The 25,726-nt window shown below is 39.4% G+C and overlaps 1 protein-coding gene across 1 annotated transcript in view; it reads left to right on the top strand.

The window, feature by feature from the left end:
* Positions 1 to 23,473, top strand: part of ITGA2 (integrin subunit alpha 2) — an 87,628-nt gene extending 64,155 nt beyond the window's left edge. Inside the window, exons 20-30 of the mRNA XM_074952534.1 lie at positions 517 to 658; positions 2,313 to 2,405; positions 4,526 to 4,602; positions 4,759 to 4,842; positions 6,671 to 6,773; positions 7,680 to 7,790; positions 8,780 to 8,884; positions 9,709 to 9,822; positions 12,620 to 12,709; positions 19,111 to 19,227; positions 20,451 to 23,473. Of these exons, the coding sequence (XP_074808635.1) occupies positions 517 to 658; positions 2,313 to 2,405; positions 4,526 to 4,602; positions 4,759 to 4,842; positions 6,671 to 6,773; positions 7,680 to 7,790; positions 8,780 to 8,884; positions 9,709 to 9,822; positions 12,620 to 12,709; positions 19,111 to 19,227; positions 20,451 to 20,540 (1,126 nt within the window). The 3' untranslated portion in view covers positions 20,541 to 23,473. The remainder of the gene's footprint in view (positions 1 to 516; positions 659 to 2,312; positions 2,406 to 4,525; positions 4,603 to 4,758; positions 4,843 to 6,670; positions 6,774 to 7,679; positions 7,791 to 8,779; positions 8,885 to 9,708; positions 9,823 to 12,619; positions 12,710 to 19,110; positions 19,228 to 20,450) is intronic.
* Positions 23,474 to 25,726: the final 2,253 nt, after the last annotated feature.

The raw sequence follows: 25,726 nt of genomic DNA on the forward strand, positions 1-25,726 counted from the left end.
TAAGGGACATTTTTGCCAACTGCATTCTGAATAAAAACTTAACAGTTTCTTTGCAATGCAGCAAATATTTGTAGAAAAATATACAGAGAGTCTTTCAGTTTCTACTACTAATAGAGGATGAGAAACCATCTGTTGTACACAGATGTATGACTGTGCTGGAAGGCAACTGAATTTTACAGTTACTTTGCCTTTAAAGAGAATTACAGCATTTCTACTGTTAAAACTTAATGTCATATTGACATATATAATGTCAATAATGTCATAGTCAAGATTATGCAGCTTTACAGAAAGTGTTCATTCAGGTCAGTTTTAAGAGATGAATTCACATCATTTATAACCATTGTAAAAAGTTATTGTAAAGCTACAGCTGTAAGTATGTAGAACTTTGAAATTGATGGTGCTATGCATGTGAGTAGTTGTTGTTGTTTTTGTTGCTTAATGGAAATCTAATGCCTTTTAGTGATCTGCAATTGCACTAGTTACTATATTTATAATACCAAACAATTTCTTCAACAGCAAACGGCCCTTTATTGTCAGCAGCAAGAAAAGAAGGCTAACATTCAGTGTGAAGCTGAGAAACAAAAAGGAAAATGCCTACAACACCAGAATCCAGGCTACATTTTCAGAAAACTTGTTTTTTGCTTCATCTTCTTTACCAGTATGTAAAATATTCACCTCCTCTCAACTTTTCCTATTATTACTGCTGTTTTTCTGGTTTCCCAAAGAAATGTTTTTCTTTCTAGTATCATTTTCCCAGCAAAGGCTGATGTGCAAACTACCACTCCGACCCAGCTTATTCCCTAGGATACCAAAATCATCTTCCAGCTTTGTCTTACCATCAGTCAGAACTAAATGTAGCGTATCGCTTTATCTAGATCAAGGATAGCGACAGCCAGCTCAACAAAAAAGCTGGCAATCTATCTAGTTTGATGCTGCCTCACTATTACCGTCATTTTTTCCTTGCCCTGGGACTTGGCATCCCGTAGCTATTGCTTGACCCCTCCCCTCCCCCCAGCAACACGTCTGAATACCGTTGCTGTGCCACATAGAGTTTATACTTGACAAATCAAGTATGCAACACGGATAGCACTTTAAAACACAGATTTTTGGAGCTAGAAATAGCATTACTGCCAAAGGTCATGTATTTCAACGAGACAGTTAGTCAGATCAAGATGATCACTCTACCAGAAACCTAATGGATTTTTTTCCTTGCAAAGAAGAAAGGAATGTTACATATTTTGGGGACTGGAATAAATCATTTATCTGAACTCTTGCTCCCAGCCAGTTAATACAGGATAAAATCCAGACCCCAGTGCCTGGCCCAGGTTACAAGGCTGCTCCTGGAAAGGTGCATGGTGAGGGTTAGAATCCAGTGGTTGAAATATCTTATGCAGGATGCTGCCATGGCTGCCAGTTGTGGGAAGGGAAGGAATGGGAGCATTCATGAAGAAGCAAATGCCTAGGCCCAACCAAGACCCATGCTCTCCTGCATGCAAATAGACGGGCTTCATGTCACTCACGTGGTATGCACCTTACATCCAGTCCCCATGGCACAGCACAACCACAACAATTCCATTGCATAAAGAACAACAACAAAAATCCGATTTTTTTTAAAATCCATTGACTTAGAGAAAGTTCAGTCTTCAAGGGCACCCATTTTCCCCCAAAAGGGTTTCTGCTTCAGAGCAGAAAGGAGCCTAGAACCAGAACTATGTGGAACTAGACAATGGAATGTGAGCGAAGTGAACTCCATCATTCAAGGAGGATTCTCTGTTTAACTTCGTATTTCGATTAATTTTCTGGAATGGCCAAATCTGGTCCCGTGCACAAAACCCATTTACACTGGCTTTGTGTGAGGGCTTGGGGATGGAATCTCCACTCTGTGCTTGAAAGCACAATAAGAGTTGATGCTGTAGGTGTCACTATGACCAGAAGAATGGGTGACTCCTCTGTCACTTTGGGGCTGTTACTAATATAAAGCACGTACTGCTGTGGCCTCCAATCTGTATTCCTTGTTTCTAAGTACAACCCTCTTGTGGGGGTATTAGACAATAAGCAGTTGCACAGAAGCAATTTGCCAGTGGATCTATGTAGTCACAGACCCACTGTCATCTTCCCACTCCTCACATGACCCAGTCCAAACCTCCCCTGCACAGCCTCTCAACAGCTTGCCCATAGTGGAACTGCAGCTGAATTCAGGGGTGGATTGGCCCTACATGGTAGATGTCACATTGAAAAATGTAGTGTAGGGTATTCTCTGGTTTTGTAGCAGAAGCTAATATCTGGGTTGTTTGTTTTTTTTTTTCCTCCAGGCTGATGGGACTGAAGTCTCATGTCAGATGGGCACTGGCCATAAATCAGTCATTTGCCAAGTCAGCTATCCTGTTTTTAAAGTGGGACAACAGGTACTGCTCAGATTTTGTATTTAAGTAAGTTTGTTATTTCTACCACAATGCTTATAAAAGGATGCCCCTTCACAAATAACAAGCACTGTTTTCTTATTAATGATTTGGTTAGATTCAAACCTCACTTTGGGTTACATGTTGCCTGTTCTGATGATGATAAACAATGGACCAAAGATCCCCCAAACCCACAGGGCTGGGGAAAGAAATGGCTCTGCAGCATGCATCTCCCTACCATGCTACTGTAATGCTTTATCTCTGCGAGGGTGGGGGGGCTGGGGACAGAAGGTGGGAGGTAACCATTCTCTGATATTCTTCCCTGGGCACTGAAGAGATTTCCAGGCAAGGTGATGGTGATATTCATAATGATTGGGAAAGAAGGGAGTGGGGGAAGGATCAAGAGCTCTGTTTTAGCCATGTTTACTTGAGCTGACAGGTAGACACCCACCAGGAGATTTCAGAAAGACAGACTGAGATGTTCGTTTGGACAGAAGAAGACAGGACTGGAGTACAGAGAAAGATCTGAGAGTCATCAGCACAGAGATAGTAGTTGAAGTTGTGTTTGTGAATGAGATTACCCAGAGATAAAATGTAAAATGGGGGAGAGAAGGCAGAGTCTGTGGAATCCCCACAGAAAGTTGGATGATGGATGAGGAGGATCCAGTTAGAGAGGAGGAGTTGGAGGAGAACCAGGAGAGGACAAAGTCATGGAAGCCAAGGAATGTCAAGAATTCAAGAGCAGGAGCACGGTCAACTGGGTTGAAGGCAGCTGACCGGTCAAGGATGATGAAGATGGAGTAACGGTTCTGAGATTTGGCTGGGAAGAAGACACCAGAGACTTTGTCCAGAGCAGTTTGTTGAGCTGGGAATTCCTGCTTGGTTCCATCAACAGTAACTCCCTCTCCAGGGCTGCAAACATAACCAATTTGTGGGAGCTGTGCTGCCATGGAAGGAGCGGGTAGCCCAGCACCTAAAAGGTGGTGTGTAAATCTCAGGATACCAAGGTTTTAGGAAGCCCATCCTCTTCTCTGTTCCTCTGGGGCAGGAGGGAAACAGTCCTCCCATTCCATGACAGGGTAATTTTGAACAATGAGAAGCTTGCCAGATAGAACAGAAACATGTTCCCTGTGCACAAAAAAATTCACTGGATTGAATGTGATGTCATTTTAACAGCTTTGGTCAAATTGGACCTGTTATGGATTATAGACAGCAGAATGAATACAGGGAGTTGTGTGACTTTTCATTCACCTGTGTTAATGCTTAGGGATGTATATAATCCAAATAACTTCATATTTCATTTAATGACCTTGGCACCAAGTGGGAGTGTGCTAATGACACAAAGTTGGGAGGCACCATCAATACAGAGGAGTGAATATTATACAGGAAGAATTGGAGAATCCTGAGGACTGGAGTAATAGAAGTGGGTTAAAATTTCATAGTATGAAGTGCCAGGGACTAATCAGAAATTCTGTAATACATGGGGGGCTCATCAGTTGGAAACAGCAGAGAAAGACCTGGGTATCTTAGTTGATCATAAGATGACTACGAGACACTAGTGTGATGCAGTCATGAAAAAGGCAAATATGATTTTAAGACATCTCAAGTAAGGTACTTCCAGTAGAGATAGGGAAGAATTAATGCCATTGTACAGGGCACTGGTGAGACCTCATCTTGATTACTGTATACAGTTCTGGTCACCCATGATCAAAAAAGATTAATTTAAATTTAAACAGGTGCAGAGAAGAGCTATTAAGAAGATCAGGGGAATAGAGATCCCTAAGTTTCAAGAGGATGGTTTGTTTTGTCTATAAAAATGAAGGCTGAGAGCTGTGCTTAAATTTCAGGGAGTCGCAGTCCTGGGAAGAAAAAAATTAAAGCTCAAAGGCAGGTCACTGAGAAGTGCAGAGCTTCTACCTCAGACAGTGCCCCAGGCTCCTGCCACTGCCTCATGCAGTGCTCTGCCTCTGTCCTACTCCCCCATAGGCAGACACCACCCAGGCATTGGTGTGTCCATCACACTCGATGTTTATGTGCAGATAAATAATTATTATAATTAATTATATTTGCTTGTAAGCAATTTAAATTTGCTTATTGTATAATCTGTTTATTTATCTTTTGTGTAGGTATATTTCGACATTAATTTTGACTTTAATCTCAAAAATCTTCAGGATATGGCAAATATAAGTTTTCATGCTTTGAGGTAAAGTACATTCTTATATAATATTTCATTTAAAAAGCATCCCCTGCCAGTGCTGCACAGTTAAAATATAATTTAACTATCATTGCCAGTGTAATTTGTTTTAAATGCAATTGTGAGTTATAATACATGAGTGAACAAACTGTTTTTGATAAATAGTGAAAGTAATGAAGAGCAAGAAGCAGACAACCAGGTCTACCTGTCAGTTCCTCTGCGGTATGATGCAGAAATTCACTTAACAAGGTACGTTGAATAAAGAAAAGAATCTGTCATTTTTGTCAAAGGTATTAGAACATAGAGGTGCCTCTGAGAGACCTTAGATTCGCTCTTTATTTGGCTGCTGTTAGAAATTCCTGCTTTATCAAGTACAAGAAATGTCATCTTATTCTCTTTGTATAATATCGCATGGCTTTTAAAAAGAAAAATAATAAAAAGACCATATATGACCCTAAATACATACTTAGCCAGGTACAGATATTATAAGCGCTCAGATACTGCAGTGGTGGCAACCATATAATTACCTAGATAGGTAGTGCTGGCTGTAACATCTGTATTCTAGCTAGGTCAGCACAAAAACCACCAACAAAAGTGCTGTGTTTTTAATGATCTAATTAATGTACAGTATATACGGTAGTGGGATTGCTGGCTCAAATGTATTGAAAGCCCTTTTCAAAATGGATAGTTTGCTTGGGATCAAGGAAAAGCCTCATTATCTAGGATAAACTATTTATGGTGATATATGATACGCTCATGCAGCGAACTGCAGGTGAAGGAATAAATATAATATCTTACTTTCTGTAGTGCTTTTTTCATGCCAAACGATCCCAATGAAATGTATAAACTTAAACTGACAGAAAAAAACAGCAATCACTCCAAACTCAACTTTTGAGGTGAAAGGTGGCATCTGCTTAAAAGTGCACCGCAACAGTGAATTTGAGGGTAGTTCTACATGTGTGGTGGCATGTAGAATACAGATACTGCATTCCCAGCTAGCACAGATATAAGTAGCAGTGTAAACACTGAGGCACTGTTTAAGTGAGTAGAGTGCCCAACGCACCTGAACCGTCACGTAATACTTTACACAGCTCTCTATGCACCCAAGCCATGCCTCCCATGTCTACGCTGATTTGTTCCACAGTTGGAGCGTTTCCCTGCCTCAGTAAGAGAATCTGACAGCAGGGAACGACTGGCAGAGGGGAGGCAGCAGGAAAAGTCTCCAGTCTTCTACTGCAGTAGGAAAAGACTTCAGTAGGTCTCCCTTGCCAGAGCCTTCTCCTGCCGCAGTGAAAGACTCCAGCAATGGGAAGATGCCAGAGCCTTTCACTGGTGCGTGTAGCTACATGCTACAGGGAGTGTGGACGCAGCCTGCCTTTCACTACAGCGTGTAACCACATGTACCTTACACACTATTGCAAGTATAGGCCAGTTTAGACAAGGTCTGAGATATTAATTTTAGAATAATTTGTCCCATAAATACAGTGTTTAACAGCCCCAATTTTGCAAAAACTATTACAATATCTTGAAAGACCCAGATGTGACACCTCACCAAGTGTGCCAATTCCTACGTCCCAACAGCAAGATGAATCCATGAGTTTTTTCCCAAGATGCTGACCAGCTGTCGTCTTTGTACCATTCCATGACAGATATTTTCTTCTAAAACACCTCTATTCTGTAGAGAAATTAGTGTTAAAATGTATGCAACTCTTCATCTGTTATCTTTTCAATCATAATTTCCAAAAATCTCTGGATAAAAACATTTATTTTTTGTTTACAGCAGCAATAATATACTCCTTGTTTAATGTGTATATTTTAACATCAGTGGCAAATTTTTACCACTTCATGGTATTGCTGTGCTGTGCTACATTTCAAATCCTCTTCGAGATTTGGGCTCCAATAAGAAGTTTCCTGTTTCTTAAACAACTTTTTAACATTAAACTAAAAACAAGGGTACAAATAATTTGAATCTCTTCTTATTACACTTCTGTACTCTGATTCACTGATTTATAATGAACCAAAAAGCATCCAATTACAGAGCTGCCAAATAAAAATCTGTTTTATGGTTGATTACCAGGCTTACCAGCATAAATTTCTATGAAGTATATTCTGATCGTAATATTCCTTCCACTGTGAATAATTTTGAAGAGATTGGTCCTGCATTCAATTTTTCAGTGAAGGTTAGTAAACATTTCTGGGGATGAGACAAGATCTTGCCTTTCCATCTATAGTCTGTACCCAAAGAACAGACAAAAAGATGGTCCTTGGTATGTTTCACTTTGCTGCTTTATGAATTTGGTCAATGAGGAAAATGATTCTAAATAGCTGAAGGATGAATGCTTCACCACCATAATGCACAACCTTCACTTGCTTAAAGGTAAGATTCCCATTTAGTGATGGGCAGTCTTATGTACGTTTGGTTCTCCAGTTGCTCACATTAGCCCAGATCTTGCAAAGACTTACGTATGTGTTAACAGTGAAGTCAGTCTATCAGTTCCTCTGCAGACAGAAATCAATGGGACTACTCACAGCACATAAAGTTAAGCACATTCATAAGTCTTTGCAGGATTTGGGCCATTGAAAGAAGACACACTGATTTCTTTAGTTTGGCTAAGGGATAAGTATTCAGAGTAACGTTCAAGGAGGTACATGACCAAGTCTGATTATTGATAACTGTATTGGTTATGTAACTCTGGAAAAAGTTTAACTGCAAATATGCAACATGGCAGAAACCTAAATTTAATGGTAACAACTGTGGGAATGTAAATGTAACCTATCTTGTAGGTTATTGGCTGCAACAAAATATTTGCTTTTCCAGAAGTGTTTTATGCAACTAATGAGTTTTTTGTTTTGAAAGCAGCCAGGTATTCAAAATTATATGGTATAAATTATTTTACATGAATGCTGGTATAATGCAATTACTGCCCAGTTAGAGATAAGTATAGGTATAGGAAAAAATATTGAAGTGAAACCAGTTCAGAGTTTTAATCAGTCTTAGAGCATTCTGATGTTCTTGGTATAGCTCAATAATTTGTTTGTATCCAGTTATAGCTAAATAAATTAATAACTAGCTATTTTCTATTTAGATTACAACGGGAAGCATTCCAGTAAAGGTGGCTTTTGTAAAAATCCATTTTCCACAGCTGACTAAAGGAAACAATCCTCTGATGTATCTAACTGCACTGGATACAGATCAGGTGAAGAACTAAACTACATCAATTACAAACTGTAACTTGTGTAATAAATGTGACGTAGACTCATTAGAATAATGGTATAAGAGCTGAGACCTAGGATCAGACAGTCTACAAGCAGTCATGGTGTGATGTCCTGAGACTGCATTTTAATGTTTGTATTGATGTTGTCTCCATTCACTGGTAAAGTGGCTCCCACATCCTGACAACAGGGAATCTCCGCCCTTTCTTTCTTTTCAGTCCTAGTTGACAGGAGGAAGAGGTAGGATGCTTCAATGGTTGGGGCACTAACCTAGGATATAGGAGCCTGAATTCATGTCCCTGCTCTGCCACAGGCTTCCAACATGGCCTTGGGCAAGTCACTTAGTCACTCTGTTGCTCAATTTCCTATCTGTAAAAATGGGGATAATAGTATTGCCTAGTGTACCTGTCAAGGACTGGTGGAAAAAACGACATGTTATCACATAATTAGTCTGTAACATAATGAATTAAGTGATTTCCAAATGGGAGTTATTCCACTGATTTTAATGGGACCAGGATCTCAACTTAAATGTTTAACCAACAGTTAGCCCCATATCTGGGACTAGTTTTAAGCATGTGGAGTTGTTAAGATTGCCAGGAATGGAACAGGCTCCTTCATTATTCTCCATTCAGAACTTACTCAGAATATTGCCCTCAGGGAAACTCACCTTATCTGACTGCACTTCCTTTATGTATGTTAAGAAAAACCAGGGTCCAATATTAGTGCAGACAATGTTTTCAAAGTATTTCACACCTTACACATAAGTCAAAGGTCATGTACTTCTCAGTTTGTAAAATTTGATAAACATAAGCTATTTTTTTAGAATTGCCAAAACATTTTAAATCAATTTAATTCTGAATTGTAAAGGAAATTAATACATTATCAGTATTTTCCAAAAAGCATTCAGTATTTTACACACACACAAAATCACCATTATGCTTCCACCAAGCATAATTCTGCATTTTCTTTTTAGGCTCAAGGTGTCAGTTGTGATGCAAAGATTAATCCTTTGCAAATAGGAAAAGCATCTTATTCTGCATCTTTCAAGGAAGAAAACTTCAGAGCTGCAAAAGAACTAGTAAGGAAAAGCTGTGACTATAATATCTGTGGTCCCAATCCTGCACTGTAATCCACTTAGGCAGACCTCTCTGTGCCATGCAGGGCCCTGTTGGCATCAGTGGTGCTCGACACTGGCTCAGCAGTCCACCATCACAATGCAGCATAGGGGCCTATCATTGTATTGTGTTGCTGTTTCCTCCTCTTCTGTATGTATTTTTTTCTTTCTACAGCTAAAATTTCTGCACAATAACCACAGCCCATTTTCTGCTACATATTACCCTGTGTCCATGCATGTATTGTGTGTGTGCAAATGGTTCTCTTTTTCACAGAACAGTCCCTAATATTACTCCTTGCAGCTCACTCAAACTCTGGTCTTTCTGCTGCTCGTGTCTGTCTAGTTCAGTTTATTTTAGGTTTTCCTACAGCGACCATCTGACTATTAATATTGCTGCACTGTTTGGACAATTGAGATCACTAATGCTGACTAAATTAATCTAAACCTCATAACTATTAAAATATGCTTATAACATTAAGAAATTCTATGTGAAATGAGACTTCTTGCTGGAGGAGATCCCTCTGGGATAGGGCTGAGGTATGTTGGTGGTGAAGTATGAGTAAGCTTTCACTTACATTGTTCATACTGTATCTGCCCTATAGATAAGGAGGGGACTTTAGCATGAGTAACAAGCATTTAATTAATACATACAGAATACCTAAGTTAAGAAACTTGTTCAGCAAGGACCAAGAAGTTTAGAATTAAAACTGTAGTATTTGTTAAAGTGAACTATGCTTTTTAAAATCACGCTAATACCTCTTTTCCCCCCACCCCCCCTTCTCTGAAAGAATTGTAAAAACACGCACTGTAATACAGTTACATGCATGCTGAAAGACCTCACACTGAAAGGAGAGTATTTTGTCAACGTGTCTACCAGAATCTGGAATGGGACCTTTGCAGCTGTAAGTATCGGGTACCTTTTGATGGGAGATGTTATACCCATGTACATCATGTTCGCTGATATTTTTGAAACTTAACACTGAAAGCGCCCCTTCCATAGCAATCCCTTCCTCTTCTTGTTGACATTGTTTTGTCTATTATCCTAAATCAAAAATTTGCAACTGAAGCTGAAACAGACACTAAGTCTGTGTAACAAACCATTTAAAATACTAAATAGAGAGACCCCCCACTGAGGTATTGCAGCTACAATGGTGACACAAATCTTCCTCGATGCTGGCACATGGTGTTTGCTTTTGCAGACTGTCCTATAAGCTCAAGTAACCAGAAACTAGAGTTTCTGTAGAGCTGAAAAAGACAACACATCAGAAAAAAAAAAAGAAGCTTATACAGAGCTCTTCTTCAAGTCTGGGCCAACATGGCTACAGCAATGCAATAAATTATTGTGCAGTCATATTATATTCTGAAAAAAAAATGATCTTCACTTTTGAACTGCAGCAAACCTTTATTCAGGCTTGTCAGGATTTTTTTTATTATTTTTTGCAATTTTGAGGATTAATATTTATTTTACATTTTTTTCCAATTTGTATCTATTTTTATTTTTAAGATTTTTATTACGTTATTTTAACCTATTCAGCAGTGGGGTGGCCTTCCCTATGGCCAGGGGCTTGTCGTCCTCCTCGCAGCCCTGGCCAGGGGTGTCTCTTATCTGCCTCACCAGCACCGCAGCCTTCCCCACACCTTGTGCCTACGGGGACTGGGTGTCACTGGACCTGCAGCAGTGCAAGGAGCCCTCTGCAGCCTTGCTGTCATGGCCCCTCTCACTAATTCCTATGTCAGCAGGGCAGCAGAGGGCTCCCTGAGCTGGTGCATGGCCTGTGACACCCATTCTCTGAAGGTGCAAAGTGCAGGGGGAAGGCTGCATCCATCCATTACCGATGGATATTTTATTCATCGATTTCAGTGCATCAGCTGACATCAACATTTACAGATATCTATGGATTTTAATCAAATCCTGCCACGCTTGCCTATATTGCATTCATTCTAATCATTTCAAAGTACCAAAAGCCCAGAACTTAATGCTATTGTTAGTGTTGCCAATTTTTTTCTTCAGAAAAGGTGTGTACATTCAGTACAAAGATATAAAAACCTTTTGTTTGGTTTTTTTAAAGGGTCACTTGTCAAAGAAAAACAGATCCCAGATTGAATTTTACAGTATGCTTAAAATATCGTTTAAATAATAACCCTGACTATCACATCTTAAACTCCCACATGTCCTCCAAGACATAACACTAATCGTGAAGAAATGATCAGCCCTCTGAAATGAAACAATGTCTGCTTCTCAGCTAGGCAACCAACCAAAATGCTCCTAAACACTCTGGGTTTGTTTGCAGTGTCAGGCACATGACGTACTGTCTGTGTTCTGTCTGCCAAGTCTTGTGACCGGGTATTGAAATTTACAGGCAGGATTCTTGTAAACGTCAATACTTAAACCATTTTAAAAAAAAAGCCCTCAGGTCAGACTGATAGTGTAATAGGCTTATGAGTGTGTGTGAATCAAGAATCTGCCTGCCTTGATAGTGTCCTTTTTAAGACTATTTATTTTTTTGATGAGCTGAACCAAGAATACTTGGATGTTGTTTTAGATATACGAAAGGTCAGAATAAAAGCAGGTAAATGGCTGTGCCTTGATAGAGCAGGAGAGGTAGCAGGTAATGCTGGCTTCTCTCTAGCAGAAAAAAATCTGTTACAATTTTCCCTATCCTCTCATGGCCACGTATCCTCCATTTGATTGTCAGTACTCCAGCATGAACAGCCTTTTATAGAGGGCAATGCACCCCCATAATCCTTGTCATTTAGAATGACAGGCATTTGGTGCGAAAAGGATGAAGGGTATGCATGCATCTGTAAAGCAGGGAAGAGAAAGGAGTGTGTGCTGAGGAGTCGACAGTCGCCTAGAAAACGATGATTCAGGAGATAAAAGGACCAAATATTTATCCCATCTGGGATAGCTTCTCCAGTTCTGCATGCAGTGGTTGGAGTTCTGACCACATTCCTCTAATAACACCCATTCCTACAGCACTCTTTTTAGACTGATATCCCTGTACTGTTGGTCGCATGTGGAAAATGTCGCATGGAACACAATCATACTGAACTGGTAATGTTTGAACTCCTGCGCAGGCTCCGCTGAGATTAGAAATAGTAATGGAAGGAGATGGAATCTCTAGGTCAGGCACAAGAATACTTTTTAAAAGTATTCCATTTTTACCTTTTTCAATCCCGAAAGAGTGAGGAGGATCAGATGCTGAGGGGTGGGGAAGAATAGATAGTGCTAGAAAAAAGTAAAGGGAAGAAAAGCAGAGAGAAGTTAGACAGAGAGACAGAGGAAAAGGAAGGGAAAAGCACACTCTCATTTTATACTTCTTTTAAAGGCCAGAGCTATGTCCCTGTCCTGTGCTATATTGCCTTTCCATTTCTCCCATTCCCTCTGATTCTCTGGCCACCTTCATAGCTAAACTGCAGCAAAAGTTTTCAAACAATGACAGATATTTCAATATCATCTTTTCTTTGAACTGTATGATGAAAATAGGGGTTTTTTAGGTAAAGTCTTAATTATTAACAGTAAGCATAGCAAGGTTGAAGTCTGCATTACTGGCATATTTATGCATTATTTTCCAGTTTTCGTAATACTATAATATTCTTCAGCTGTAGAGTATCATTCACTTAAGGAGAATTATTTTAAAACATCTTCATTATAGGAATGCTTGATTAGACGTTTACAAGTTTATTTTTCTATTGCAGTCAACTTTCCAGATGTTACAGCTGACAGCAGATGCAGAACTTGATACACATAACCCAGAATTATTTGTAATTGGAGAGAATACCCTAACTGTGAGTGTTTGTTTCCTTTCTTTATATTTTACTATGTCTAAAGGCTAATATTGGATTTTTAATGTCCCTGAGAGGTGTGTGACAGGCCACAGAAAATCTGCTCATTTGCTTGAATATGTTAAGTTGGTTTTATTCACTTGTCTGGTTTTAGAGTTGTTGAAAATGTGTCCATTTCAGCTGGCTGGTGTTTCTACAAACGCTGTTTGTTTAATTTATGTGAGCTTGCACACCTGAGTTTTGTCGTGAATGAACTCCGAAACTACCAGCAAAACTTGGTAGAAACCTCTTGAGTTTCAACTGGTTTCATGTAAAAAATGTCAAATTTTGCATAGATTTTACCATAAAACAATAAAGTAACCTGGATTCATGAACTTTAGGAAATCTTTCATCAAAACTCAGATGAGTTTTAAGTTCTATTTGCAAAGGCGCATTTTGGTATAATTGTGAATATTTGCACAGTTCAGATGATGACCAAAATCACGTCTACATTGTAACATGTTGCACAGTATACTCCAATTTAGAATGGATGTAATGTGGACATATTTAATAATCTTGATGTTCTAGTGACTTTTATCTTAAATACTCTCTGTTGTACACACTGCAATGGTTTAGAATGTTTCCTCCCAAGGATTTCATTCACTAAAATGTAAATTTAAATAGTGTTGGGGAAAATGCTTTGTTACAATACCCTTGCAGTAGAAACAATAACATCTCCTTCCCTTGGTCTGGGTATGGGTTGACATTACTTCACCTGCAATACTGGTTTTGTATTTCTTTTAGAGACCTTCCTAGCCCATCTGATCCAAAAAGTAGATCTATTTCAAGGCCTTTGGGGATTGGAATGCAACTCAAGAAACAAGCTAATAAGGGAGTCAACTTGGTGATGATGATGTGCATCAGCACCCAGTTTCAGCTAATGGAAAATCCAATTAAATATGTACTAGGGCAGTTATTGACTGACCTATCTCCAAGTGGAAATAAGGCCAAAGCACAGTACTACTTTTGTCATCAATGTTCCCATGAAACATTGCACTTTGTAAAGAGATTCTAAATGGGTCCATTTGTACTCAGCATATATTCAGTTCAGGGCGAGCTGCTGAAAAGGAGAGAAAGTATATTTGTAGGTTTGAAGAATTTCACAATATCCCCAAAACAGTAGATGCCAGTGTTTGGACTAGCTCAGGGGTGGCCAACCTGTGGCTCCAGATCCGCATGCGGCTCCAGATCCGCATGCGGCTCTTCAGCGGTTAATATGTGGCTCCTTGCATCGGCGCTGACTCCAGGGCTGGAGCTACAGATGTTAACTTTCCACTGTGCCGGGGGGTGCGCACTGCTCAACCCCCTGCTCTGCCTGAGGCCCTGCCCCCACTCCACCCCTTCCCCTGAGCCTGACATGCCCTTGCACCTCCCCCTCCCCCACAGACCCTTCTGCGCATGCAAAAGAGCTGATTGCAGCAGGCAGGAGGTGCTGACTGTCAGGGCTGCGACCAGGCAGGAGGCACTGGGGGCTGGAGGGTGGGAGCTGATGTGGGGGCTGCTGATGTATTACTGTGGCTCTTTGGCAATGTACATCGGTAAATTCTGGCTCCTTCTCGGGCTCAGGTTGGCCACCCCTGGACTAGCATGATACTTGGAGTGTCCTAGATTTTTTATATATATATAATATATATATAAATACTATTTATATAAAATGTCTTTCTCTTTTGTTGATACCCTAATTTAATTCTTATACATTAATTACACCAGCAAAACAAGGTCATGAAACTGATTGTAGAAAATGTTATTTGTGATTTAAGAAATTAATCCTACATGAATGTAAGTTTCTTGTGTATCTACAGTACGGCTGTCAATTAATCACAGTTAACTCACGTGATAAACTCAAAAAAATTAATCACAATTAAAAATAATCGTGATTAATCGCAATTTTAATCACACTGTTAAACAACAGAATACAATTGAAATATATTAAATATTTTGGATGTTTTTCTACATTTTCATATGTATTGTATTCTGTGTTGTAATTGAAATCATAGTATATATTCTTGATTACAAACATTTGCACTGTAAAAGATAAAAGAAATAGTATTTTTCAATTAACCTCATACAAGTACTGTAGTGCAATCTCTGTGTGGCGAAAATGCAACTTACAAATGTAGATTTATTTATTTATTTATTCATTTATTTGGTTACATATGCACTCAAAACCAAAACAATGTAAAACTTCAGAGCCTACAAGTCCACTCAGTCCTACTTCTTCAGCCAATCTCTGTAAATTTGTTTACATTTACAGGGGATAATGCTGCCCTCTTCTTATTTACAGTGTCACCAGAAAGTGAGAACAGGCATTTGCATGGCATTTTGTAGCCAGCATTGCAAGGTATTTACAAGCCAGATATGCTAAACATTCGTATGCCCCTTCATGCTTCAGCCACCATTCCAGAGAACATGCTTCCATGCTGATGACGCTCATTTAAAAAAAATGCATTAATTAAATTTGTGACTGAACTCCTTCGGGGAGAATTGTATGTCCCCTGCTGTTTTAACCACATTCTGCCATATATTTCATGGTATAGCAGTCTCGGATGATGACCCAGCATGTTGTTCATTTTAAGAACACTTTCACTGCAGATTTGACAAAAAGCAAAGAAGGTATCAATGTGAGATTTTGAAAGATAGCTACAGCACTCGACCCAAGATTTAAGAATCTAAAGTGCCGTCCAAAATCCGAGAGGGATGAGGTATGGAGCATGCTTTTAAAAATCTTAAAAGAGCAACACTGCGATGAGGAAACTACAGAATCCAAAGCACCAAAAAAGAAAATCAGCCTTCTGCTGGTGGCATCTGATGCAGATGATGAAAATGAACATGCATTGGTCTGTGCTGCTTTGGATTGTTATCGAGCAGAACCTGTTATCAGCATGGATGCATCTCCCCTGGAATGGTGGTTGAAGCATGAAGGGACATATGAATCTTTAGCACATCTGGCATGTAAATATCTTGCGATGCCAGCTACAACAGTGCCATGAGAGTGCCTGTTCTCATTTTCAGGTGACATTGTAAACAGGAAGTGGGCAGCATTATCTCCTGCAAAAATGTAAACAAACTTGATTGGCTGAACAAGAAGTAGGACTGAGTGGATTTGCAGACTCTAAAGCTTTACATTGTTTTATTTTTGAATGCAGTTATTTTTTGTACATAATTCTACATTTGTAAGTTCAACTTTCATGATAGAGATTGCACTACAGTACTCGTATTAGGTGAATTGAAAAATACTATTTTGTTTTTTACAGTGCAAGTACTTGTAATAAAAAATATAAAGTGAGTACTATACATGTTGTTGTATTCTGTGTTTGTAATTGAAATTAATATATTTTAAAATGTAGAAAACATCCAAAAATATTTAAATAAATGGTATTCTATTAACAGTGCAATTAATTGTTTTAACCACACGATTAATTTCTTTAATTGCTTCACAGCCCTAATCTACAGTAATCTTTTATGTATCCTGCACTATAAAACTTTGATCCACAATTGAGTTATGAGAGGTTCAGTTACAGCAGCATGTGTTCAATAGAGAATTAGAAAAATATATATGGTGTGCAGAATGAATATTTGGAAGAGTGTATGTGTATACTCCACTTTTTAGTGATTCCACATCACCTGAAAAAAACAAAAAAACAAACCATTTCTAGTTCTTTTAGGGTGAAATTCTGGTCACACTGATTTTCAGTGGAAGTTTTGACACTGATTTGAATGGTTCATATTGCAGGTGTGATTTGGGCCATATTGTAGTGGTTGGTGGGGGGAGATATTAGTTTGCAGTATTTTTATTTCAAAGAACATTTCCTCCAAATAAACTGGGCCCTCAAGTCTCCCTGCCACCAGAGGTTTGTATGTAAATTCAGGTTTTCTCCATCTCTTTCCCTCACTTCTCAAATTTTCCCCTTTCCACATCAGGTGGTAGCATGCCTGGCTGCGAATCCCTTACCAAATAATTTAAAAATCTTTGGATTTTTTTGATGAGATATTTTGTTGAGATATTTAAGGTATCTTATGGCCCCTTACTCCCTTGTGCCACAATGCAAGTTGGGCCACAGTTTGTCCCTTAGAGAATGCCATTTGCATGTAGTGACTTTTCAAAGTGTAGATCTGCTTTTTCAAAGGAGGCAGCTTCAGCGTTATTTTAATATCCGTAATCGTACCAGCCAGCCATCACATACAAGCAGCTTTTCCCCATTGCAAATTAGAGAAGCTTGTTTTCAGCATAAATGAATTGAACGTTGTCCCTGAATAATTGGGTGGAGAAGCTTTTCAGATGTACTTGTATGAGAAATCTTCAGATTTTTTCCAGTTAGAAAGCACTGCCAGTTGAGAACAAAGTACAGAAAGTTTACCTGCTAAAATCATTATTGTGGCTGTTCAGTTATAAAATGCATGAAGATTGTTGCAGCGAAATGGATACACGTAGCCACACCTAACACAATAACAGGGTTCCAATGGTAACGTCTTAAATCATTGACGTGTCCGCGTGGCTTTCCCAGAAAGCTTGAGACTAAATTCCACCAGGCAAAGCTGAGAGCAAGCAACCCTGAAAAAATGCAATGCTGTAGTTTATCAGGTTTCACAGCAAGCAAAACCTGTTCCCATTATAACTCTTTATAAACATTAACTACTCGCACATGAAAATTAAAATGTGCCTCCAAAAAGTTTAAAGTTCCTGACACTTGCAAGTAGTATTAACCAGATGTGAAGTTTATAAACCTTAGACTAATAGGTCTATAACAGCAATTGTAAATATCCATCCAAATTTATAATCAGACTTAACCCATGCACAACTAACTAGTTCCTTGGTAGCTGTAACCTGGAAACGAGTTAATTTCCAGCTATTTTGGGGGCTCTGGTATTCAGATAGTAGGAGATCGTCTGACCAGTGAGAAACATGGCAGTGTCTGGGAACTCAAGGGAAGAACAGATCCTAGCACAATTCCACCTTTTCTGTCCTTCCAACTTGACCCATCTCCTCTTGCTGCTGCTTCCTCAGGCTCAGAACTGGTAGTGGAAACCTGGCTAACATTAAGGGCAGGGAAGAACTAGTACAGATCTTAGAGTAGTTCCAAGTAGGCTGTTAAGACCTGAAGGCAAAGACCAGGAAGCCATCTGCCTGATGGGATGGGATTGGATTCTAATCCGATGGGATGGGATGGGATGGGATTCTAATCATAGAATATCAGGGTTGGAAGGGACTTCAGGAGGTCATCTAGTCCAACCCCCTGCTCAAAGCAGGACCAATCCCCAACTAAATAGTCCTAGCCAGGGCTTTGTCAAGCCTGACCTTAAAAACTTCAAAGGAAGGAGATTCCACCGCCTCCCTAGGTAACACATTCCAGTGTTTCACCACCCTCCTAATGAAATTTTTTTTTCCTAATATCCAACCTAAACCTCCCACACTGCAACTTGAGACCATTACTCCTCGTTCTGTCATCTGCTACCACTGAGAACAGTCTAGATCCATCCTCTTTGGAACCTCCATTCAGATAGTTGAAAGCAGCTATCAAATCCCCCCTCATTCTTCTCTTCTGCAGACTAAATAATCCCAGTTCCCTCAGCCTCTCCTCATAAGTCATGTGTTCCAGTCCCCGAATCATTTTTGTTGCCCTCCACTGGATGTTTTCCATTTTTAACACATCCTTCTTGTAGTGTGGGGCCCAAAACTGGACACAGTACTCCAGATGTGGCCTCACCAATGTCGAATAGAGGGGAACGATCACGTCCCTCGATCTGCTGGCAGTGCCCCTACTTATACATCCCAAAATGCCATTGGCCTTCTTGGCAACAACGGCACACTGAGCAAATAATGTTGCCGCCTTGTGTACTACTGGCTACTACTCTCAGTTTGGACTAGCTCTCTTTTAGCTGAAGTAGCAGAGGCTTTTGTTTTGTGAAGATGGAGGACCAGCACCATCCCAGTCCTAGTCCCAGCCCCAAGTCTTTGTGGGTATATGTGATTTATCTAGCAGTGGTCTCTGTCTGCAGTGCGTAGATTCACTGCAGAAGGATTCTCGTTAAAGGAAGGAGAAGGAGGTGATGAAGACGAGATTACTCTTCGTCTTTGGTCTGTGGGCTCTGCATAGACCACCATCTTATGTGTTCGTATGGCACCTAGAACAATGGTGCCATCATCTGTAGCTGGGGTGCCTATGTACCACAATGCAAATATCTATTTATAACAATCGGAAATCGCTATTAACACCAGCAAATCAGACAATAATTCTGGTGCAGCCCTCCAGCCTTTTGCCAGGGAATCTCTACAGCTGTTCCAGCTAAATAAAAGATGAGGATTAGAAAAACTTCTTTAATATTGTTAATGTTGATACACAACAAATAAAACTGTCTGCTTTCAGATCCCAGTAACAATAATGAAGCCTGAGGAGAAAGCGGAGGTACCAGTCGGAGTTGTGATAGGAAGTATACTGGCAGGACTCCTATTGCTGTTAGCATTGGTTGCTGTTTTATGGAAGGTGAGTAGATATTTATATCTGTAAAAGTAACCAACGGAAGTTCCTGCCTGAATACACCAAGGCTATAAACTTAGGAATTACTGTGTAATCATGTCGAACAATCATTTATCTGCAACCTGGGGAGAAAAATATTTTTATTAGTATTGTACCTTCCGTGTGAGGATCTCAAAGTATGTAACAAGGGATCCTTACAGCAGCCCTGGGAATTATGGAAAATTATAATAATACATTTAATAGACAAGGAAACTGGTGCAGGGAACGGTTAAGCATTGACTTCCTATATAACCATGGCACCTCGGTTTCTGATATGCTGTCAGCCTGCCTCCATGACTCTCAAGCTGTGCTCTGCACATACCTCCGATGTTCCAAGGGGGCAGGCTGGGCAGCAGGAGGGATGGGGGTGGACTTTGGGGAAAGATGGGAAAATGAACAAGGATATGCAAGAGGCAGGCAGGGTGAGTGGAAGATGGACAAAGGAAGAGGCTTGTGGGGGTAGGGAGTGGAGGGACTAAGGAGAAGCAGGGTGTCTGGTTTTGGGAAAGGCAACAGATTGTCTCTGTGCCAAAGCATTAGTGTTTAAAGGGCTCCCTGGCGCATCAAGGCAACTGCTCCCTGGGGAGCTCTTCTAGATCCTATGCTTCGGCATAAAGACACTTGGCTGCACAGCTCTGCTGCTTTGGCACTTGATCGCACCAAGCAGCAGCTCTTTCTTTAAATATGATTTGTGTTTGGCGCTACACCGCATCGCAACTTGAACCTGAAGGTTGGGGGGAGGTGAGTGGAGACACGTCGCCTGCCTTAGAGAATTTTCTTCCATTGTGTGTGGTGTGTGTTTTTTTTTTGAAGAAGCTACTGTGTGAGTCAAGAATCAGGTTTAAATTAACAGCTTGCTAATGAGAGCTGGTAGGGAAATGAGAGTTTTCTACCACCAAAAAGTATTGATGAAAGTGGAAAAAAAATGCTTTCATAAAAACTTTTTTTTTTTTGAGGAGGAAGGTTGCCAAAAAATAACCAGTTTACAACCTGAAAATTTTAGATAAACTAATTTTTGAGAAAAAACAGAAGTTTTCATCAAAAAAGTTCTGACAGAAAAATTTATCAGCTGAGAAATGTACTTTTAAATGGCAATGTGGCAATCTTCTAATCCTAGTACCTTTCATTACCAGGCAGCACAAAATAGACAATATGCATAGCTGACAAACTATTTTCAAAACTTCTTTCAGCTTGGCTTCTTCAAGAGAAAATATGAAAAAATGACAAAGGATGTAGAAGATATTGATGAAATTACAGAACTCACAAAGGACAAAGACTGAAGACAACAGTGATGGGAATACAGAACTAAACCTCTGAGCCACAGACAATGGCTGTGGTCCAATCAGATCTTCAGCTGGAGTGCCTTAAAGTTCAGTAACTCTTAAACTTGTTTTTTAATGAATGAAAATGCTTTTTTATGGATGAAAATATTTTACAGATTCTTCTGTATTGCAAGAGTAACTGCAGGTCAGTTTTTTTTTCCACAAATGATTTATAGTATATTTTCTTGTATATTTTTTTCCTTGCAAGCAAATTAGCCCTTGGATCGGGAAGGTCTGGTGTATACAGTAACACCTTTTGGCAGAAATCCCGCTCCTGTTTCACAAAGAGCAAAATAAGAGTAACTTTTTTCAGATTGTTTTGGAACAATATCAATCCAAGTTAATAGGCTCCTGGTAAAAATGACTTTTTCTACTAAGTGATCTAGATGAAATCATTGCAGGATGAATATTGATACAGGACATGGAAAAGAAAAGCTCAGTTTGCTCCTTATTAGCTTAATTTGATTGCCTTGGAGAACTGACTCACATTTCCCATCAAATCTGAGTCTTAACTAATCCATAACATTACAGGTTGTATATATTATAAAATGGGCAATGCATCCTGATTTGGGAATGAAGATTCCAGACTATGCCCTAATATAGGATGTCTGGATGGGTATACCATACCGAAGTACACCACCATATTCCTTTCACTAAGGTGACAAAAATTAAATTTTTACGGTGTATGGCATTTGGAAAGTACTTCTGAATGAGACATGTTCCTGCCTTAATGCTGCCTTGAATGTTTTGTCTCTTTTTTTAAAGGCAGAAGATCTGAATTTGAAAACTCATTGTGACTTGCTGTCATTACTAGGTGCTACTCTGACAGTTTTCAAATTCTCAGCACTACTCCGATGGATTTAAATTTTACGTCTCTGAATGCTTGTCTTGTGGTGTTCACTATCTAACAAGGGAGAAAACAGGCCTATATTTATTATTATTAAAAATACCTTTAAATTTACGTGCCATTTTTCTGTAGCCCAAAGAGCAAAACTGAACTGAAAACTTTTATTTGGATTCATAATCCCTACTCATGGCAGTAATCCCACAGATTATGGGCATGAGTAAGAAGATGCAAGATTTTGCCTTAGTTCACTAGCTGGCAATAAGGCAGGAGTGAAAGAAAGTGTCTGGTGTATTATAGGGGCACAGGAAAAGCTAAGTAATGTGCAGCTAGTGTGACAAAGAACAGTGGAAGATCTGTTCTATATTGGTGCTTGTACCACTCTCGTCGTCATAGTATCTGAGTGCCTTTCAGTGGTGCACTAAGCAGCGTGACTGTCACATGCTGTTTGTTCTTATATAGCTAAAGAACTTTTATAAGTAACTTATGTTTTGTACAATTTAAAATACTGTAGACTTCGAAAGAAAAATTTTAAGAGTTAAAAAGGAACTCTTATTCAGGTGGCCTTATGTTATGCTTTTTAATTTACATAACATTTTTCTATTTAAGTGACCTTATGTGATATACCCTTTGCTTTAAAACAAAATCTTTGAATTTTAGCTTTGAAAAGCTAAGAATCTCCATGTTAAAGAAAGAGCCCACACCAGGCTTGTGGGCTGAGATAATTGAACTTTTGGTTGCCTCACTCTCATGACACGCAGTTAACCTCACAACAAGCACATCACCTGTTGTGATATGCTTTTCTTTACATATTTTGGATGAGAAATAAGGTGGTGTCTGATAGACAATTATCTGAAGGGTGTAAAATTTTCAAAGGGACCTAAATCCCATTTTCAAAAGACTTAGGAGTCTAAGTCCTGTTGATATTCAGTTAGCCTTTAGGCAAAGATTTTTAAAAGTACCACTCTCCTCTATGAATGTGAAAATCAATGTGACTAAGGCTCCTACATCACTTAGAGCCTTTAGAAATTTTTACCCGTAGCCTCCTAAGGGCCCAAGTCACTTTCAAAAATTGGACTTAGGCTCCTAAATCACTTACACTTTTGAAAGTTTTTACCCAAAGTCGTCTTAGTCAGTAAACAGTAGCCAGCCAAGCTACCAACTTCCCTGGCTGTCAGAGGTGCCATTTGGAATAAGACTGAAAACAATTCAGCTATCGGGTGTGTGTGTGTTTTCTACAAGATTTTTATATTTTCATATTATATTTTTTCTGGTGACATGTTAAAAGACAATCTGGATCCCCAAACTCAACTGTCTGACAGATAAAGACAGTTGCTACCAGTTGTGTTTGTGGCCAAATTGAGTTTTTAAAAATTAAGTAGTGTTCTAAACAATTCCTTAAAGAACAAACTTCTGACTTGCAGTTATAAACCCTGGGTGCATCGACTAGCATATGTGACCTAAGGTTGAAGATAAAAATTGGTCTCCTGCCTCAATTCTTTTTTTAACAACTTGAAAAAAACAATTGCATCCATACTGTACTTGCGAAAACCTCATACATAATTAATCATGCACATTCAAAGCCAGAGGAGGAATTTAACAATACAGTGGATGGTAAAATCTTTCATTTCTTGTGCCTTTTGGTGGTGCATGTAATGGAACCCAGGCAGGCAGCCAGTTTTCATTGTCAGTCACAAGCTGAATGTGCAGAGGAGTGTATCCAGGGTTTTAGGTGAGTTAACTCATTGAGTAGGCAGAGAGTGATTTACATTCACTTGCCTTGACTGGGTTTTTCATTGTCCCAGGTGTTACGATTTTTCACCTAGTCTAGAAGTAGTACTCTTCTCAAACTACAAGGAAAGCAGAGCATAAGTAGGGTTTTGCATCTGTCACTTAGCCATTTAATGTTACTAGTTTAGTGGGTTGGTTTGTTTGTGTTTGGTTGTTTTTGTTATATGTATTTTTTATTACATAAATAGTTAATTCCATTTTGTAAAGAGTCATTTTATTGCACTTTTGGGTGGGCATAGCCTCAGAAATAATGCTGGAAATGTGATGTATATTTTGTACTGTGTATAACAGTTTGGGTTTAAGTTTTTAAAACCTTATAAAGATAAGTTTTATCTCTAATGTGTTTTGTGGTGCTGGGCTTTGATTCTAATCTTGCTTGCAACAGCAGAAGTCAGGAGTAACTCCAGTGAAATCAAAAGAGTTACACAGTGTGAAACCGGTGCAAGATCCGCATTAGAGTGGCTGAGGTTTAGACGATATGAGTAAAGTCCTTTGTAAATCTCAAAAATTAGACTCCTAGGAGACTGGACACTGCCAGTGGGGAATGTGAGATAGAGATTTAATACAAATGATCAGATTGAGGACTCAGAATGAGACTGTAAACTCTTTGGGGCAGAGACCATCTGTTATGTGCTTGTGCAGTGATGGGCATAATGAGGCCCTAGAGCCCCAGGCACTACTGTAGTACAAATGATAAATACTAATGCTTTCATGTTACAAATCTGAATACAGAATAAGTAATAAAAGCAGGGCCTTGAAGAGTGAAAAGCTCTACTAAATGCCACTATACAAAAGGCAGCAAAATTTCTTCTTTGCTACAGTAGCAGTGTTGTACCAATAAATTAAAAACCAGCAGGATCTTATTAAAGGGAAAAAGGCAAAATACCACATTTATTGTGAATACAGAAAGAATCATAGTAAGCAGTTAGTTATAGCTATAACATTCCATTCAATCTCATATTTCTTCACACATTCATTCATACACACACACACACACACACACACAGGTTCTGCAAGGTTGTTATCATAGTTACCAGCCTTAGAGTTGCTCATGCCAAGCCACTGGCCAGGTGGCCTGGACATGAGGAGGGAGCAGGGCCTTGTCAGATGCTCATCTGATGCTCCTGGAAGTTGGTTTGCAGAATCAGACCCCAAAGTTCTCACTTTTTAGAGTCTCTTTTTATAGGAATTTCTTCCTAGGCCAGTCTGTGGGAATTGCTTCATCATGCTGTTGCTGAATCAATCAGCAGATGGCACATTCCTGACGGCTCCGTGCTGCTAGATGTTATCTTGTTCTTTGGTTCTCCCATTCTTGAGGCTGTTGGGTGGATTCCAGTCTGCCCTCCGGGGGTCCTCTGGTTATTTCCACTTGACGCCTTCTTCAGCCGATGGACACTGGATTCTTAGGCTGGCACCTCCGTGATCATTCAGTTATTATCCACACCAAGCATCCATCCACATACATCCTCTATCTCTATTTTAATCACAGTTGTTAATACAACAAAAGGGCGGGGAGTCTCTGGGTGCTGTGTCTGTTGTTAGAGTATTGCTTTGAGTCTCTCTCTGTGAATTGCTTTGAGAACAGACTCTGTCTTAGAATGTACTAACGCAATTAGCAGCTTGCAAGTTTCACATACAGAGGGAGAGAAACAGTACCAAAAACCAAGAGACCTCTTAATTAGTAATACCCTGGAATTTAAACTATGGGGAATCAAACTCATTTGTGATTTTAATACAGAACTTCTTTAATATGATCCAACATAACAGAATCCTAGGGTTATGATATTGCAAGGTGCTGACAACCAGGAGTTGAGGATACTAAGAGGCTGTGCCTCGGGCCTTACAGGTTTTAGCCACTGGTGCAGCAACGCTGCTAAGCTCAGTTGTGCTGGTGTAAGTCAGAGTTCACTCTGATGCAGCACATCTACACTAGGGGGTTGCACCACTGCAGCTATATCAATGTTGCTAGTTCCCACATGTTCTCTCCCTTCTAAAATTACAACAGGTTTGCCCTCCCATCTTGGAGCAGTTTGTAGTCTTCCCCCTCCAAGTTAACAGTGACTTTTGAGTGATCCTCAGACCCTCCACTCACCTACTTTGTATTACAGCCCACTTTTGCACTTTGAAAGAGCAACATATGAAAATAAAGGTAAATAAGATCAAACATCACCAAATACTACATATGTTGGTTACTTTTTATCAGGCTAACAATTTCCCCATTTCATTACCTTTTAAACAATGAACTGTAAAATGATGTGCTCATTGAGAAATGCAGTTAAGATTTAAAATATTCTCTGGTGACATTTCTGCCCTCTACTGTCTGTATATTTTGCACTTTGGTACAGAATGCCATAGCACCTAATGTACTGGAGTGAGTTTAATACCAAAAATAAAGGCAGCACTGTTTGTGTACATTCAAATCAAAACTTCTGTTAAAAATTGCACAGTGTGATGCAAATTCTTAGATATACCCCCTGCTAATATCAGCCTGATGATCTTTATAAAACTG

The sequence above is a fragment of the Natator depressus genome, chromosome 5 (assembly GCF_965152275.1).
Source record: "Natator depressus isolate rNatDep1 chromosome 5, rNatDep2.hap1, whole genome shotgun sequence".
Lineage (NCBI taxonomy): Eukaryota > Metazoa > Chordata > Testudines > Cheloniidae > Natator > Natator depressus.